At 34.7% G+C, this 20,802-nt stretch overlaps 1 protein-coding gene across 7 annotated transcripts in view; it reads right to left on the minus strand.

Moving 5' to 3' along the window:
• Positions 1-1,914: 1,914 nt before the first annotated feature.
• Positions 1,915-20,802, minus strand: part of LOC123513983 (serine/arginine repetitive matrix protein 1-like) — a 56,118-nt gene continuing 37,230 nt past the window's right edge. For 4 of the 7 annotated variants that reach the window (XM_045271504.1, XM_045271503.1, XM_045271506.1 and 1 more), the window contains exons 2-12: positions 16,923-19,725; positions 15,827-15,959; positions 15,362-15,403; positions 13,076-13,215; positions 12,779-12,925; positions 12,337-12,453; positions 11,959-12,130; positions 11,033-11,164; positions 10,824-10,903; positions 6,607-6,711; positions 1,915-6,040 (exon numbers count right to left, since the gene is read on the minus strand). In XM_045271504.1, the coding sequence (XP_045127439.1) occupies positions 5,915-6,040; positions 6,607-6,711; positions 10,824-10,903; positions 11,033-11,164; positions 11,959-12,130; positions 12,337-12,453; positions 12,779-12,925; positions 13,076-13,215; positions 15,362-15,403; positions 15,827-15,959; positions 16,923-19,367 (3,639 nt within the window). In that variant the 5' untranslated portion in view covers positions 19,368-19,725 and the 3' untranslated portion in view covers positions 1,915-5,914. The remainder of the gene's footprint in view (positions 6,041-6,606; positions 6,712-10,823; positions 10,904-11,032; positions 11,165-11,958; positions 12,131-12,336; positions 12,454-12,778; positions 12,926-13,075; positions 13,216-15,361; positions 15,404-15,826; positions 15,960-16,922; positions 19,726-20,802) is intronic. The other 3 variants (XM_045271508.1, XM_045271507.1, XR_006677487.1) reach the window with 3 other exon arrangements.

A 20,802-nucleotide genomic window follows, 5' to 3' on the forward strand; every position in this document is an offset into this window, starting at 1 on the left:
GCCAACTGAGTAGTGAGTGGTGTGCGGAGTGCGGACAGCGCGGTGCAGTTGTGGCCCGCCGCGGTCCATATAGCGTTTCCCCATCACCTACAGAGCTCTTTGTTCTAACTAGGCTGTTTAATTTCACTGAACGCTCTATACATGAGTATAGTTTGGCACTAGCTACAGTGTCAATGAAGAGACAAATAGGTATAATCCAGCAGCCCTACCATACTTTAAAGGAAAGGGTATAAATGTTTCTCCTTATGGTAGGTGTGGTGAATGTTTTATCTGGAGGCAAGTATGAAATAATCAATAATAACCTAACTTTCTTTGAGTAGTTGACAGGGCAAAACAGCTAACCAACATGGCTTACAAATAACATAATATTGTCTTTAAATTCATAATTTCATCTATTTTTCGCATAAAGTTCTTGACTTCGCAAGTTATGTTAGTTAGTGAACCTCTTCCATGATGGTGGATCCGTTTCAGTTCATAGGTTCGCGGGATCCGAGCTGGTTGGTTCAGCACGCCAGCACCCTGATACTCCCCTGCAGCCGTTGTCGTACGTACGCTCACCGCCTTCAATATGCATCGCGTTCACAGATGCTATATTTTCACGTTTTTTTTTTTTTTCAATTTTTCCCTCTTTCACAGCATAACTATATTTGCAGTTGTCAAAAATTGTACGTAGCAGAAATTATGCTTCAGCGAATTGATACCGATCGATTCAGTGTATTTTAATGTGAATTGATAAATACGTGAAAAGATTTTAGCAATGATGCTTATATAGTGCAATGTATGACATCAAAAACTTGCACTGTGATACTTGCGTGATCAGGTATTACGAGGTGAAAACCCTAACGACCTTGAAGTCTGCAGAATCTTCTGCTTACTCGCGAACTACTCTAGTCGTGGGCAAACTGTGCTTATTATTAGACATTAACACGGGACTCCACTATACACACCTATCATGGTTCTATAGTTAATGTCAATGAGATAATCCTTCCCTCTAGCTGGTATTGAGAGAGAGAGAGAGAGAGAGAGAGAGAGAGAGAGAGAGGGATGCAATGTTAGAAAACCTAAAAAGTTCTTCCAAATCAATAAAATTAATTTGGTATTTAGTTGGTTAACAAAACACTTTGTTTTCAAACCTAATGGCTTGAATCCCATCATGGTTTAAATAATGATTATATGTACTTCGTATGTATAACCCACTAGCACCCTCTCACATTCTGTACAGTCAAAGTGACAACTACCTTTTCAAACCCTGGCAGAAAGGAAACATCATCAGACATTAAGGTATGCAGGAATGCCAGTCTGTGCATCTAGAGCTCATAGCAAAAAAGTTTTATGGTTACTACATCATAACAGCTCTATTTCCTTTTCTGTAGAGGGTGATATCTCTTAACAGTACCAACTGCTAACAAAGGCTCTTGAAGGGAAGTAACATTAATGCTATCCACAACTGTTCTTTATTCAGCCTGGTCATGCAGTCATATTACCTTGATCCAGACACCTCTACTGCACCTAATGTGGTCTTCTCCTTTGGCCTAATCCCTTCAACATCTAATCCAGCTATTTTCTTCAAACACTTCTCGTACTTTCATTCTACATATTCAAACCACTGTAACAGCTAAGTACTGGCCATCCCAGATTTGAACCAGCAGATTTATAGCCAAGTGTGCTAACCAACTGCATCATGAATGTGCATAAGAGATGCATAAGGAACACCAAACATTCCTAAGAATCCCTAAACAGTCTTATTCATTCTTCTCAAATGGAAAATTGGAGATTTGCAGGTCACAGCACATCACAACCCTTGGGTAAGATACAAGAAAATGCATGAGAAATAAAGCAATTCATCACCTAATACTTTTATAGACTGATGAGAGGATAAGCCAACTTATATGTATGACAAGGGATTATAAAGTGTTGTTCAGTCAGTATTAATTTATTTTTACACGAAATGAAATATGGAGCATTATTTACATCTTCAACTCTGTACAAGTCAAGCATTTCACAAATTTATACATAAAGCCAAATACTGAATCAGGTCTGCTGATCAACTTTTATATAAATCTTGAAAACAGCTGTTTTCACCAATCTGAAGCACCTTACTATAGAGTGGACAGCTCATGAAGCACTCTACACCCCCTCAGATGAGGTAGTGTGGACGAAAGTTGCTTCTTGTTGAGCCTTGCTATCACAAAATTTAAACTGGCAGGCATGTTACCTCCCCTAAATTATATATAAATAGATCCTTCAACTGTAACGAAGAATAACTGTACTACAATGTGACGGAATATAAATATCTCCTCCTCCCTACCATTGCCCTATCTTACAGCTACAAACAGCTGCATGTATCAATGAGGCGTCATAGGCGTCTTCACATCAAACATGTCTCATTACACTGCATCCTTTTAAATGTCTCTTAAAATCAATCAACTCCATACAATTTCTACAAATACAAAATGTAGAAATGTAAAAATCATGGTAGATATTATAGGGCAAATAAAATTGTGCACTACTTATTATAAATGTAAAGCATTGTACATTATGCAAGATCCTAAGAATTCAGTCTCCTGAGATAGTAGCAGTTTTCACTATGATTGAGCTCAGCAAGTGCCATAAAGAAACTGTAGGATAACCTTGATTGTCACAAGGAGTTTCTCTAAGTGCTACAACAACCTTCATGTACCACTGGACTGTTCACACTGATGCCACATATGGAAAACTGAACTTCTTATTAAAGCCAATACTTTTATAGGATGGTTTATGTTACTCCATAAGTGAGTATAGAAAATAAATGTGCACAATGATTGAGAACAGCTCACATGTACGTACTTGTGTTTCTGATCCTACACACCTAACTTGAAAGCCACAACTGGCACTGCATTCCAGTCCTGACCTGTAATAATTCCTTAATGCAATAAATATTGTTCATGTTCCTATATCATGTAATATTTAAACAGCCATACACGGTTATCAAAACCTGTGATAATTAGCCATCTTATGAAAATATATGAAAAGCATTGGAAAACAAAACTGGTATTTACTTCAATGTGTAAAAGCTCATTTTTACTAATAAAAAGGTAACAAATTTTGATTATGTAATATATGGCTTGGCTTAGTACAAATTCAATCTTTCATCAGCAAACTGTACATAAATTCATACTTCTCTAGGAAAATTTCTTAAAACACATCATTCACTGCTACACTAAAAGCTCTAGGTATGAGTTTCATCCATCCTGTGTGGTGGAATGAAACTTATAGTGCTGGTCCATTTAATTATGAGTGAAAACAATCTCTTGATTTCACCAAGATTTTGAGCTAGAAAATCACGATTGAATGTGTGTGTGTGTGTGTGTGTGTGTGTGTGTGTGTGTGTGTGTGTGTGTGTGTGTGTGTGTGTGTGTGTGTGTGTGTGTGCGTGCGCACATGTGCATGTGTTGTATCATGTACAAGTATGTATACATATATCACCCTCAGTTACACTCGCAATTGTCACTCCAGTACACCGTTCTTAAAACCCAGTAGATGCTTGGTGCATAGTACATTTGATACCAGCTCTTCATATTACCTGAAAGTAACCTGAAACGTTTATTGACATGTAACAGTGTATTGATTTCAGTGCCTGATTCTATCCTGTTCACATTGGTATTTCAATAGTTTTCAGTTTCCAAGCATAAACCAACAGGTTATAACAACATGAATCCTTATAAATGTCTAGATATAAGTAATTTATTGTTTGTATTCATTATCAGTTGGCTCAGTTCTAATAACTTGAAATTCATAATTTCATTGCAAGCCAGAACACAGCAAGTGCTAAGGAATTCTAGGCTTTCAGTCCCACAACCACAATTAGGATATGAAAGATGGTTTTCTATTGCAATCAGTACAAACAGTTGTCTTAAGTGAAACTGTCAAGATGATGACACACAGGAGATAGGAATAACAAGGAGCTCATAGGGAAATAGGACAAACAGGATGCAGTGGCTTCTTGAGCACCACTTATAGAAAATTTTGCAGAACCTTTTAATACACATTCTATGGAAGTCAACGGAAATCTCTAGGTTATATTTAGTGGAGCTTATAGATCAATGCAAAATAATTTCCTTGACACTGTAAGAAGTTGAAGTAAAAGAAGGCAATATTCCACTGGATGTGGAAAGATAATAACAGTTCACTATTACAGTGATTGTGTATTGATATAAATTCATAATGAATATGAAAATTGCTATATGTAAAACATCATAATTTTACATGCTTTATTTTCTATTTCTATTGGGAAGACCAAAACATAAAAAAAGCTGCTTTTGATAAGGAAAATACAGGAAAAAGCAAGAAAGAAAAAAGAAAGAAAAGAAAATGCAATCCTATTTCAAGAATAAATATTTCTATGTAAAATGTGCAAGTCATGGATTTACAAAACAGTATGGATATATATAACAATAATTCCTGTTAGCAATTTGTATTCAATGTAAAACCCCCAAACAGCTCAAGTGTATAACAATAAATAATGCACATGGTACAGGTTTTGTGCTCACTTGGGGAGAGGAGGACTAGCTATGGCCACAGTCAACTGTCTCACTTCTCTATACACATCTCACTAAAACAACAATAACAAAGTAACAAGAGAATATTTGGACACCAATATAAATAAACCTTTGAACCAACCTTGTTAACTAATACATAGTTGTTTGGTGCACTATGTCACGGCATTGAGAATTATGGACAGAGATTAGACTTTGTTGATCACATTGTTCAAGACACTTCCAAACAGTTTCAAAACAGTCCATACAGGAAGTGAATAAGCCTTTAAGATTGATGCATGAATAAAACATAAAATCATGGTTCAAACTGAATAACAGTTTCCTGCTAGTTACTGAGTAGTACTCTAAAAAAAAATGAAATTGGTTATGAGAAAGCATCAGAAATATAAATTAACACACCTAAAACTCTAAATAAAAAATTCCAGAAGCTACTTTAGAAATAATGTTCCTAATAAATAAGATATAAAAAAAAAAGCACAAAATATTTCTTGATATATATATATATATATATATATATATATATATATATATATATATATATATATATATATATATATATATATATATATACATATACATATATATATATATGGTATAATTCTGCTCCTTCCTTGTATGGAATCAATCAAATATACTTACTGTTAGTGTCTACTGTCATTAAGCTTCTGATAGTTTCCAAAGAGCAGTTCCTACACTCATCATTGCCATATTGTAGAAACTAATAAAATCCATGGCAAAAAGTGACCTAATCATAAAATCCACTGCAATTCATAGGTTAAGGCTGGTCACTGGCAGCAACAGCTCGAGTTTGCTGGGTTATTAAAAAGCTTTAGCTTAGGTGAATTAACATTAGCAGTGCTACCTAGATGATCTTGCAGCTCTCATTACTCAAATAAGATAACTGCAATAGTTGTAAAAGGCTAGAGGCACCAAGGCATTCATTGCAAAATAGTTTATGAGAGACGAGTATCCAATACCACAAACATCACAGTCTATGAGGTGGTTAAGTAGTAACTGTGGTGTTCAGCAAGCCTTCAACTTGTAAACAAGCTACATTCAGTGGTTAGAGCTTAAACATGAGTGCCTGCTATCATGATCTATATCCACTTGTTTTAAAAAATGCATACAGTGTTTTCTCTACCAATGCAGAGAAAACCTATACCACTTTAAAAACACACAGAAAGAGATCAACACCATGTTTACAGTTACAAACAGGTAGAAATTACTCCCACTCCTTCCATACCACCAAGGAAGGATTCTTCGCTATGGACCCGTTGCATACACACCCTGACCAAATATTGCGACTTACAAGCTGAAGATTGGCAGCAGAGAATATTTCTGAGGGGCATGTCAACCAAATCCCTGGCTCATGTCACTCCTCACGCTGGGTCTTGAGAGAGATCCTTAAGGAGATTAGATCTTGCGTTCTTTAGTTTGTCAAACCTTTTTATAAGATGATTATTTGTAGTTTCCAGTTCTTCTAATCTACTCTGAGCATCCCTTAACTGCAAAGGAAATAAATAACAGTTTAATGTTGACAAAATCTTACTTTATCTCAAAAGACATAATAAAGAAGATGCCATTTCACTTCTTCAGACATGAAATATATTTGACAAGTAATTACAGTAGTTTCCTGAAGCAATCTGTCAAAAAATTATCAAATGTCAAAATGCAATGGTCAACATAATGATGTATCCTTAAACCTCTCTAGAAGGATGTCATACTAGTAATTCAATATATATAGTGGAACCTTGCTTCTCAAACTAAATTCCCTCCTCAATGCAATTCAAAATCTGAAACATTCCAAACCAAAACTATTTTTCCCACATGAATCAACGTAAAATGGATTGAGAGAGAGAGAGAGAGAGAGAGAGAGAGAGAGAGAGAGAGAGAGAGAGAGAGAGAGAGAGAGAGAGAGAGAGAGAGAGAATGATGCACTGTACATTATTTTCTTGCTTTCATATCAATGGGCACAGAATCAATGAAACAGTGATTAATGGAAGGTATTGTTTTGTGGGCTTTGAAAGGAAGGACAAGCGAGCAATGATCTTTCACCTCAAGGGAATCTTACCTCTCTCTGCAGTTTCCGTTTCTCTAACTTTAGTTCCTCTTCACTTGATTCCAGTTCTTCAGATTGGGTTTTATATCGAGTTAAGAGAGCATCCAGTCTCACCACCTTTATGAGACAGAAACAACACATGTATCAGCAAGGTTCCCCTACTGGTGATGTAGCCAGCACAGTACAGTTAACAAAATATAAAATATAAACAATCCACATTAGCGCATCCCTTTGCAGTGTGCTAAGCATGTAAAGAAATGTAATAAATTGGCAAACGTAAAGTAAATTTTTCACAAGACACAATAAAAGAAAGCATGGTATAGAAGTGAGAAAGTAATGACAACAATAGAAGCATATACATCATTTACTGTTTTAAATACAGCCTCTTTAGGCATTATCCTTATATAATACCTTTATACAATAAGTTAAGTGAATCAAGCACAGTTAAATTCTGGTGACAATATCAAGTAATGAACAATTAACAATGAATGGAAGCAGGAAATATTTACATGTGGCACTTTTACCACTTTGTGTAACAACAATGATAAGTTACGTCAATCAACAAGTGTGATGACAATGGCAAGATATACCAGGCCACAAGGATGTCTATTCTGCTTATGCTACAGCAGTGGACAAAACTTGAGAGGCTTCCTGTTCATCAAATGGGGACATTCAAAGGTTGGTTGGTAATGATACCTCAATTAAACCATACATTAAACTTCCTTCAATGTTTTGTAAGTTATATATATATATATATATATATATATATATATATATATATATATATATATATATATATATATATATATATATATATATATATATATATATATATATATATATATATATATATATATATATATATATATATATATATATATATATATATATATATATATATATATATATATATATATATATATATATATATATATATATATATATATATATATATATATATATATATATATATATATATATATATATATATATATATATATATATATATATATATATATATATATATATATATATATATATATATATATATATATATATATATATATATATATATATATATATATATATATATATATATATATATATATATATATATATATATATATATATATATATATATATATATATATATATATATATATATATATATATATATATATATATATATATATATATATATATATATATATATATATATATATATATATATATATATATATATATATATATATATATATATATATATATATATATATATATATATATATATATATATATATATATATATATATATATATATATATATATATATATATATATATATATATATATATATATATATATATATATATATATATATATATATATATATATATATATATATATATATATATATATATATATATATATATATATATATATATATATATATATATATATATATATATATATATATATATATATATATATATATATATATATATATATATATATATATATATATATATATATATATATATATATATATATATATATATATATATATATATATATATATATATATATATATATATATATATATATATATATATATATATATATATATATATATATATATATATATATATATATATATATATATATATATATATATATATATATATATATACATATATACATATATATATATATATATATATATATATATATATATATATATATATATATATATATATATATATATATATATATATATATATATATATATATATATATATATATATATATATATATATATATATATATATATATATATATATATATATATATATATATATATATATATATATATATATATATATATATATATATATATATATATATATATATATATATATATATATATATATATATATATATATATATATATATATATATATATATATATATATATATATATATATATATATATATATATATATATATATATATATATATATATATATATATATATATATATATATATATATATATATATATATATATATATATATATATATATATATATATATATATATATATATATATATATATATATATATATATATATATATATATATATATATATATATATATATATATATATATATATATATATAATACTGAGGGGAAGTGACAGGAGTGATAAGATTCATGATTGGATTTCTGGCTTCAAGATCAGATGAAATATTCAAAGGATCTACAATTGTCCAATTTCAACTCTCCTCTCAAAATCGAGATCAAGCAAATGAACTCAAAGTGTAGTGGCAGTGTTAGGAACAGTAAACACACTCACACACAAAACAAAATCAACTCAAAAGAAAGCATCAAATCCTTCTGCACCATGAAGGAATATACAAAGTAAAAGGGTAAGAAAACCTTAAACTTATCCTACAAAGATGCTTGCTAAATAGCATATTTTGGTTAAGCTCTCATGAGGGTGTCAGAGGTTCTGGGAGTCTCTCTAGCCCGTGACAACAACACCAATATATCAATGAATAGTTGGGTTATGGTTCTCAACTATGTTAACAAATGAAGCTCAATTGGAAGGTTCAGACTTATCAAAATAACAAGCTACAGATTGGTGTGTGTTTTACTTGTGTTCAAGTGTTTGTATGTGTATTCATCTACTTTTTGGTATATGTATGAAAAGAGCTAAGCTCATATTGCTCTATTTCAATACCCATTACCCACTTAAGCTTTAAATTCTAGAATATTTCTTTCACAAAACCACTCACTTTTCAATTTAGATTGCCCCAGGGCTTTAGATTCTACACTTTTCTGTTGCAAGTAATATGGATGGTATGAACACACACATATCACAAATCCCTTTTTTGTGTCTTAAGGTCATGAGAGATAAGGGTGGCAGGTAAGAGGGAGGTGTTATTAGTAGGCTGACTCAAACTGCTACCACTCAAGGCCTCACAACCATCCATCATGTGCCACAGTTTGCTACTCACCACGCTGGCTGAACCCAAGCCACCTCCTTACTTGCCTCTACTATAATGTTTCACTAACCACTGACTTTTGTTTATATTCCTTTATCTTACTATTTACCAAGAAGTGACAGCATAACACAACTTAATCAATTGCTTGTCATTTCTTAAGTGTGGTTGGTTTCTGCACTTTTCGTACTATCAGAAAACCATTTTCAAAGAAGATACCAAATCCTCCTCTTGGATGGAAGGATAACCTAGTTCACCAATCAGAATTTTTTGGTGAAATGGCAAATTAATTACCTTAATCAAAAGTCCATGATCTCTAAAAATTGATGATGAACGTTACAAATATGTATATGCACCTAATAAATGTATAATTAACATCCTTGCAAAATCACACAGCTAAGTTAGAAATGGAAGACAATTTTTTATAAACATTTCTTCTATAATTTATAATTTTGCCTGACATTTCTCACCATCTCTATATATCCAAGCAGGAGAGAACTCCACATAGTTGGTTTGTTATACTGTCAGTAACCAATATTTCTTTCTCCATACATTTACTAATACTGAAAAATTGCAAACTGCCTTTTCTGTGCTTGCTTGTTGTATAGTACATGCTCATGTACAGCATGATTTCAGAATCACATACTCAACTAATATCAAGAAAATCAAAATAATGATCATGATAATGGAAAGATTTCTCTAATAAAGTATATATGCTGAAAAAATAATGCATAAAGAAAAAAAATAAAAATAAATAAAATAAAATAAAATAAATAAATAAATATATAAAATAAAATTGAATAAATAAATAAATAAATAAAATAAATAAATAAAAAAAATGTAAAGTATCTGCCTGTTGCATTTAAAACTTTAGCCCTCTGTTGACATAAGGCTCTAAGCTTTGTTTCACCATATCAGAGACTAGGAAAGATTAAAAATAGACATGATTAAAGCAGGAGACTCAGATGTTGTGAATCTGCATGGTCAGTCAGTCTTCCAATACATAAAGCCTTAGGAAAACTGGTAAAAATTGTATAATAGAAGTGTCTTTTCATTAATCATAAAAAAAAAAAGCAAATAAAGAGTACCAGTCTGTAATACTAAAGCTGTGGTGGAAAACCAATGTAAGACAAAGAGAAAGAAAGGAAAGCATCGATGTTTGCTTCTTGGTAATTTCGTGAGAGAATATCACTGAATAATAAATAATAAAACCAAAATACTCACATTTGCCTGCAACGTTGAAACCTCTGCCTCAGCCTTCTGAACTCTAAACTTATATTCGTTTACAGTTTTGCTTTGCTCCTCTGAAAAATGTTGAGAGAGTATCATAATAAGTTCATCATACCATCATCAGGGAGGAGAAAATGGAACGTTGCCACACCACCACACATATAAACAACCCCACATGCACCTACTAAACACTACATATTTACTTTGCTTCTCATAATCTAAGCCGTTCTCTCTTCTTCTGTTCTTGTTTCTTTCTTCTTCAAGTTCAAGCTTCAGTCTTCTAACTTGGTCTTCTAGATCATTTTTCTCCTCACCAAATTTCCTTAACCTTACATCTGAAATGAAGACAACAGGTTAAACATTACAAGAGAGAGAGAGAGAGAGAGAGAGAGAGAGAGAGAGAGAGAGAGAGAGAGAGAGAGAGAGAGAGAGAGAGAGAGAGAGAGAGAGAGAGAGAGAGAGAGAGAGAGAATTACATTATAAATGCCAAAAACTCATCTGAGATTTACCTATGAATTATTATGGAAGACAGTCAATCTTTACATAAAAATATTCAAGCAATGGATCGAACATATTTAATTTTTACTTATATTATAAAAATTCTTAGTGAAAAATCCATGCTAGAAAGAGTGACACACACACACACACACACACACACACACACACACACACACACACACATGGAGCTCCACCCTTAGAAGTAAAAGTACTAGAATAGCTTAGAAAACAGTGTTAGAGGTAGTGTGTTTACCTAAACTAAAAAGAAAACTAAATAAAAAGAAATATAGAGACAAGACCAGATGAATATAGCTCAAGCTCTGCACATTGCAAATATGTAGGCAAATACTAGTGGGTAATATGAGCACATGTGTGTGCATATGTGGGCACACATGTGTACACTTCTACTTGGGCTCATGAAGCAAAACAAGCTGTACTTCATTATATATTAATAAATATCTTCCCAATGATTATATTTAGTCAGATTATATACTGAAGAGAGAGAGAGAGAGAGAGAGAGAGAGAGAGAGAGAGAGAGAGAGAGAGAGAGAGAGAGAGAGAGAGAGAGAGAGAGAGAGAGAGAGAGAGAGAGAGAGAGAGAGAGAGAGAGAGAGATTGTCAAAGCACCTACCTAATGAGCCTTTAGCTGCACCCTTTGAAAGCAGCTCAGCAGCCTCCTGTGACACCAACACTTTCTTCACGGACAGCTTCCTCGGAGATAGGTCGTCTACATCATCATCTTCCTCTATGTGGTCTGTATCATCACCATTCTCCTCTTCACCCATAACAACTAAGCCATATTCCTGAAATCAATGTTTACATATATTTCCTTCCATAACTCCAAACTCAATCAATATAAAGATGGTAATGGCAATTTCTGATCCCACTCTCTCCTATTACTATTACAATGAACACCTTTAATGATTCATATTTATCTTTCAAACAGATTTCCTTTTCTGAAGTCAAATTAATAAAATTAATGTTTGGTAAAAGTCAAACAAGCACTAACCTGTATTAACTGATCTCGTTCTTGTAACATGCCACGCAATATTTTGACTTCTTCCTGTAACTTTGTCGACACCTTTCTCAACTGTTCATATTCAGTACATTTCTTCCGGTGTTCTTTCTGTAGTAAAGAGAAAAATCAAATTAATTTATTAGAAGAAAAGTCTAAAAATGACAAAATGTATAAGTATTTGTGCTCTAAGTAAGTAAAAATTGTCTAGTCATAGTGGATCTAATGCAACATAGCAGTTTGTTGTGCAACTTCCAATTCATATTGTGTAAAAAAAATCTTGGCAAGTAATAAATATTCTATGATGATATCCACATATCAAATTTCACAAATATACCACAAAATGTTGTATGCTCAAGTAATACATAATATGTATAGTATTGTGGTGTTGTTACTTTATGACAATTTATGATGCAGGAACTTAAAATAGACTTACCGTTAGCTGTGTGTGTGCTTCTTCTAGTTCTGTGTACCTGTCTTTCATTAATTCAACTTCAAATGTTAGTGTTGCCTTCTCATTATCAAGTTGTGCATTGGTGATCATGGCCTTGCGGAACTTCTCATCCAGCTCCTTCAACTCCGCCTGCAACAATCATTAAAGATATGAAAAGGCTATAATATAATGACAATTGTGAGTACAACATCCATATGTGCTATGCAACATTAAAACATTGCTAACATCACCAATACTGTGAGTAAATGTTCAAGTGTCTTTTCTGAAAATATTCCTCACCCTCATCTCTCTAACATTGGCCGGGAGTGCTGCCTCATCGGTGGTGGAGTCTTCAGAGGACCTGCGGGAGTACTGGCCAGTGCAGTTCATGCCAGATGATCGGGCAGCAGCTCTCCCCAGCCCTGCCCGTGACACAGGCTCTGCAATGGTGCAATGGATAAAAAAAATTATCACATGCCTAACTGAATCATTTCAAAACTCACTATTAAGTCATAACATTGTCATCATACACTTATAGCCAATCATTTAAATGTTTTAATCAAATTCAATGCCCAAAACAATATTACAATTGTGAGGATCATTACAATAGCACTGGCTGATTTGACACACAACCTTTCCTAATGTCCTATTCACACCATATTGCAAAGCAACACAAATATCTTGCTTTATGCTTGCAGGAAATAAAATGGTTTATGCTTATGCTGTTAAAGAAATATTAAATATGGATTAAATGTAAACCATATAATAGGTAGCAAATGAAAAATAAAAGTTTGTAAGCTTAAAAGCTTAAAAATAATGTTTATGGAGATAAGTTTATGGTGCTTATGAAATTTTTGCAACACATATAGTATATAAGAAACATCCTAGAAACTAGGCATTGAATGACAGGTCAAATGTATACACATTATAAGGAACAAATCTTATGCATGTGACAGTTATGTCCAAATTAAAGATAACTTCCTTATAGAAAATCACAACATTAATCCCAGGCAATATCAGCTTCACTTATGAAAAATAAATACATGAAAAGTATCCTGCACCACAAAAAACTGTTTTCATTGTAGCTCTTCTTGATCGCTCAAACTCAATAACAATGTCTTTCCTCTTTAATTACTTAAAATGCACATGATACTTCACTGGCAGTGTTTGTCACAGTGTAGTCTGATGCAGACAGACAAAGGCATGCAAAATGCAAAGTCCACACCAGTATCTGAAACATCCTTTGCTCCCTTGTTTAGAACATATGGATGTTCTGATTAAAATATTCAATTTTCATGTGTGTGACTGAAAATTCTATAACTAATGATATTTGTATCCACAAATGTATTCCCTTCATTTATAAGCATTTAGAGTTCCAATGTATTTTGGTCTTCTTATACATGATCCTAATGGTAATCTTTTTCAACAAATGAAATTGAAAAATTTGCAAGATATAAATCTCTGTGATTAAGTTAGGTTAGGTTGTGATAATGTCTACCCTTAAAATGGTGTTACTTTGACAATACAATGAAATCATCCAACCTGCAGATGACTGCAAAGCTCTGCACTAATTCAAGACATGCAAGAAGCTATTTCTCATGTAGTTTTATATCATAAGATTTCAAATTGTGGCCATATTTCAAATATAAATAGTGAAATAAAGAGATCTCTAATAACCCCTTGAAACCCTATGAACATATCTACCAGCAGTGCACAGTTATAATGAGCAGTAATTACATTTCTCACAAGAAACACAAGACGTCCAGAAACAAACACAAATATAACATTAGCAAAGGGAAAACACCAGCAAAGGGAACAGGGTATGGGGCAGATGTCTCCACACACACCACTCCACTCAAGACTGAGATACTATAACTATGTATGACCAAATTTCAAGCACAACCTCCCCACAATATTTTTTCACAAAAAGCACACAAGATTATAACCTCCTGGAAATTGGATATAAATGAACTATAACGAAACCTATCTAACTACAAGTGAAGGGATATGAAAAGTTACCTACTTGTGTATTTGTTATGGAAAGACTACAAGTGTGTCTTGGAGGGATCAATGGAAAACCACTGATAATACACTGACTTTTCAAACTGATCTTATCAATATTTATTGCATACTGAATAATCATAAATATCTTTATATATTTTTTTCTAATATTCTTGAACATTAACCAGAATGACAGCACACTGTTCTGTGATGTTTCTTCGTGAGATGATTTGCAATCTTAGAATGTTCTGTATAATGGAGGCTTTGCTACAATTATTGCTGATAATCGTACTAGTTATAGATGTATACATACTGCATTAAAAAAAGTTTTCTCTAATTCATGCTTCTGATATTGGCAACAAAATATATGATAGCATTGAAGTTATAAGTAACAAATGAACAAATCAAGATGAAATAAACAAGATGGTGTGAAATAAAATAATGTAATAATGGAAACTGAATAAACTGAGGGTCCAAACGTGGCTGCACAAATCAACATAGGTCAGGGGTTTGTGTGATGACCAGAATGGCAGTTAGGAAACAAACAGCTTAGTCAAACAACACCCTATTGCCTGTTCACCATACCTTCCTCCTCATCACACTCATCATCTTCGCAGTCATCATCATCTGTGGTGAAGGCATAACCTTTAGGTATGTACACTCATGAGGCACAAAAATAGTGCCACTGAATTTCTCCATGGATGTGGTATTATTGACATCTCAGATATTGCCATTATACTGATTTGAGACTCAAAGAATCTGCTTACTTCATGTTGAAGGCACACAATGGTTTAACATAACAGTACAAATAGTCATTGCAGTATCTGCCTTCTTTCTAATCTACCAGTATATTACATTCAACTGACAGTCAATTCTCAAGATATTATAGAAATAGCAGTATTATGAAAGTCTGGTCCCTTATGATGATTGAAACTACCTTAAAATTGATCTCAGAACAGAACATGACATTGTGCCAGTGCCTGATGACATCTCCAGATACTCTTCACAGCACATTACATAGAGTCCAGGAGAGAAAAGCCCATTACTAACCTGTGTATGATGGAGAGGCAAACTGCTTCTCTTCATCATTTTCTTGTTCATGCTGTTGCCTTTCAAGCTCCCGTAACCTCAGCTCCCTCGCCTCGGCTCTTGCTGCGCGCCGCTGGGCTAACCGCGCCTCGGCCTGTCAAAACAAAAGTTAGGTTAGATCACAATGCAAGTCCTTCAATTCAAAAGTGATGCAAGATTAACAAGATAACAGTAAGTGGAAAAGCCAGTAACACTGTAAAAAAGAATAAATACTCATAGATAAATTACAAAGCTTCATCCTGTCCATGACTCAAGTGTTAGAATTTAGTCTCCCACCACTGGCCACATGTACTCCAATCAGCAGCATTATGCACACCACCAACTCATCACTGCACATTACACACATCCAGCTGTCACACACAACACATGAAGGGGAATTGCTGTCTACAGTCCTGCATGAAGTATATGGCTCAATTCTGCTCTTCAACATAATACTGTACTCATACTACTTTTCATCATTTATGCTTGTCATTAAATTTACTCTCAAACCTTTAATTTCACATCCTCTCTCATTCATGAGTTTCTAAGAATCATTAAGTTTGTGTATAAAATTTCATCTCTTCTTCCCTGAAACAAACCCAAAAAGAACACACAAATGGACCCAGTAGCTGTCCTGAGTCCAACAACTCTATGCATGGCTGTGTGGAATGGTGTGTACTTTGATATACTATATTAATATACCTTTATTATTACCAGAAAAAATCATGAATTTTAGATGAATACATCCTTATTTAGTCACCAGCACAAGCAAATATAATGCTTATAACAACAGTGATCTGTAAAAAGAATTCTTCTAGGAACAGGGTGCTGAGATCACATTCCAGATGTAAACCTGTAATTACCTCTCACACAATTACTTGTATAATGAAGCTATATGACCAAAGAACTATAATACTGAGAGAGAGAGAGAGAGAGAGAGAGAGAGAGAGAGAGAGAGAGAGAGAGAGAGAGAGAGAGAGAGAGAGAGAGAGAGAGAGAGAGAGAGAGAGAGAGAGAGAGAGAGAGAGAGAGAGAGAGAGAGAGAATTATTCATCTAACAAACAATATATCAACTCACTTCTTCATGGGACATACACACAGCCTGCCGTAGAAACATGTCTCCCACAGGATCAGGACTCAATATTTTCTCATCACCATGTCTGCCACCCTCACAACCAAAACCTGGTGACTTGTACCTAGCATGTCTACCTGGAACAGGGCCACCAAGACCTGGTGAAGATGCCATGCCCTTTAGGTCAGGTGGAGGGGTTTTAAATTTTTCTAGCGTAGGTCTTTTCATTTCATCCATCTTTTGAGACATTTTTGAGTTTTCTTCAGTTTTATCCTCCACCGATGCAGTCGATTCATTAACTTCAATAACAGAAGGATCCTCCTCACCTTCCACAGGAGCAGCACACGACAGGGAGAGTTCAGTTGGCACACTTGCATCTGTTTGGTCTGGCACCGAGTCTTCCAATAAGGACTTTTGCACTTGTGGTGTCTCTAACACAGATGTGGATACTGTCATCTCAGTTGTGGAGACTGCCTGAGCCTCCTCTCCACTATCTTTATGTGGCTCCTGGGGAACTGAGGGCTGTGGTGGTGCTGCTTGCTCCCTCTCACTCACTGTGACTGTGTTGGGTTTAGGGGACACAGGCAAGCTGTAGTACCCACTGTCCTTGGCCTGGTCCAGCCCTTCTTCTGATGCTTGTGCTGTTGGGCCTGTGACACTTTCTTCTGCTACATTATGCTTTGAACTATTATCTTGTTGGGGAGTTGACGTCATACAGCCACCTGATTCATTCTCTCCTGGTGTACTAGTTAGGATATCATCCGTGGATTCCTCATTTGATCTTTCACTTGCTTTCTCACTTCCCTTCTTTGAGATAATATCTTTAACATTTTCTTGCTCTACTGCTGGTGCAACTTCATTATTTTCTGAATAAGACACCTCAGGTAAATTCTCCTGTGCTATCATTTGGTACTGTGGACTAGAATCTTCCTTTGGTACTTCAGAGGCCCCTTCATCAACAGAGCTCTGCATATTGGTGGCACTGGTTTCTTCCTCTGATAATCTGTCTAGTTCCTCATTAAGCAAGTCATCTAATTCCTCATTAAAAATATCACTGGAACAAGCTGATACATTGGACACCTTACGTGTGAGTCTCTCCTGTTGACTTGATTCAGTCAAATTTCCTTCTACTGAGCCCTGACCATCATTTGTGGCTTCAATAATTGAATCTATATCAAATAATGAACTTTCTCTACTGGCAGCATCTTGATATATTGAAGATGTGGTGCTTGCATGCCTGGAGCACTGTCCTTCATATCTGTCTCTCATTTCTATATTTTCAGCTTCTGTGAGTCCTTCACTACCATTTGATAGTTCAAAGTCCTCCTTTAGTTGTGAGTTACTTTGATTTTCTTTGGGTTCTTTTTCATCACTGTCTTCATCATCCCAGTCTTCTTTTGCTGAGTCAAAGTCGTCATCACTGTCAGCGGTGTTGGTATAGAAAGTTTCCACTAGACTATCTTCATGTGCTACAGACAGTGTGCTCTCCTCTACAATCTCGGCTTCTGCCTCAGCCTTTTCCTCTGCTTTCACTGTCACATGATCATCAGCAATGTCTGGTGCACTGACAAGGGGGGCATTTACAGACTCATTTACACCAACAACCTCATGAACATTTCCTAATACTTTGTTATCTACTTCTGGCTCTTTTTGGATATCTTCAGTGGAATCTGTTACAGTTTCACATTCTAGTATGACAGCTTCTTCTTCCTGCCAATACTGTAGTTCTTCTGACATACTGAGCCTGCTTGCCAACTTTGCACTAAGAGAAGACTCATTCGTTGGGGTTTCTTTAAAACTTCGTAGAGTAACAGCACACTCATCCCCATTTTTCTCTGGACTTATAGTTTGCTCTTCAACATCACCATCACTCTTTTCATCTTTACTGTTCTTTTGATTTTTTAATGAGGATTCATGTTCTGGATCTTCAAAAGAGGTTTCATGACTATTATCTGAACCACATATGTCATTTTTGGTTGGAAGTCCCTCTAAGTCTTTATTTTTTTCATCACTCTGTGGAGAGCCATTTTCCTGCATCTCCTTAGCTAGTGAACAGTCTTCATGTGACGTGTCAGAGACAGTCTCTGGGTTGGAATCCTCTAGAGTTAATGCCTTATCAATAAACAGTTCTCTGGGTCCCTCTCTCACTACACCAGTTGCATCAACATACAGTTCAGAAGGGCACTCCCGCACAACACCCTTGTCATCTATAAAGAATTCTTTCTCCAGCTCCTCTACTGACGGGTAGTTTTCTTTCCCCTGTGGAAGAGGGGCCTTGCGTTTAGGGGTCTTTCTTTTCTTCTCTGTCTTGGACGCAGCACTAGGGGACGGACTTGAGATGATTTCTTTGGTAAGCTTGTGTGATTTGCTTCGCTTCTTCTTTGTTTCCTCAATGACATCTTCCTCCTTCCCCTTCCCCTTCTTTTTGAACATAGGAAGAAACTTGCTCATTTTGACGACTTTTGATTAAGATTTCAGTTGCAGGCGTCTTATACGTAACACTAAACATGTAATTATAAGCACTGTTTCACCGCAATATTTTTCACTTCAACTTTCAATGTTGTGGACTCCAGCGGGTCTGAAATGTGTTGGTAGACAGGACGGACAGCTGAACTGGAGATGTGTGAAACGAGTGTGGAGTTTCAAGCTATCTTAGGATTGTTATGTACTTGCATCACAGATAAGACAGTATCTTTGAGTCCAACCTTTTCTAGGGTAACAATTATTTTGATGCACAATGTTTGTTACTTTCAGGTGATGAGTAACCATATCATGTCCAAAGTCAGTTCAACCCATACAATATAAGATCCTGTAAAGAAAATTTGTTGCCTCTGTTGTAGTCTATTATACAATATCACTTCAAGATAAGAGGTAAGAGCTGATATGACGATTTTCTCCACACCTGATGCAGTGAAACGCCACAAACACACACAGTCGCGAGAAACCTTTATCATAATACACCACTGCTAAGAGACAGGATATGTATATAATGCTGCCATAAAAGCATAAATAGTCTCCAAACCAAGGCCTTCTCTTCTCCCTTCACATCCTTCCTCAAGTCGCCCCAGGTTCACCTCACCGCGGAGTTGATCATCACCACTGTTTGTGAAGTAACGGCTTTCACCACCAACATAAATTTGGTTCCCCCTTGAACAGTTATGTAACCAATTACGTGTATTTATTTCTCTTTCCCGCGGTATGAAGCATTCCCAGCAGAGCATACGGGAAGTGAACCAAAAATATTAATCCGGTTTACGCGTCTGGAAATGTTCACCCTGGTGGCCTGAGGGTGACGCCCACGCCAGGCAACACCCGCTGCTGGGAACACACTACTGGTATTGGTACCTCCCTCCCCGCCCCCACGCCCCGCTCACCTGTGGGCAGCAAGGCGCGGCTATTAATCCACGGGCACTAATCAAACAAGAACTTGGGAAAAAAAAAAGCAACAAGAACCTGATTACAACCAGACTTCCCAAAAGGTGTGTGAAGTGCGTGTTTCTAAAATGGAGACTTCAGTAAAGCATTCATGTAACACTAACACGGCTCCACTGCCATCAATACAATGCCGCCGCTAGTACCCTTGTTTGTTGGTGTTTGCAGTGCATGTTCAGCTTCAGTGACCACCCAACACCCACCAGCCAGCACCCACCCACCCACCACACCTCGCCACTTCCTTTCCGCAGTGGCCGCGCGGGGTCAAGACACTCATGAGGCGGTGTTTGCGTCCTTGAGTCCTGCACTGTAATCGTGGCCGGAAGGGACTAGGTGAGTGAAGTGTGTGTGTGTGTGTGTGTGTGTGTGTGTGTGTGTGTGTGTGTGTGTGTGTGTGTGAACAAATCTCAAGGGTGAAGTCACAGCTGAATGCTGCAGGGGCGGGTGTGACGTC

Source organism: Portunus trituberculatus, chromosome 37, assembly GCF_017591435.1.
Source record: "Portunus trituberculatus isolate SZX2019 chromosome 37, ASM1759143v1, whole genome shotgun sequence".
In the NCBI taxonomy this organism is placed as follows: Eukaryota; Metazoa; Arthropoda; class Malacostraca; order Decapoda; family Portunidae; genus Portunus; species Portunus trituberculatus.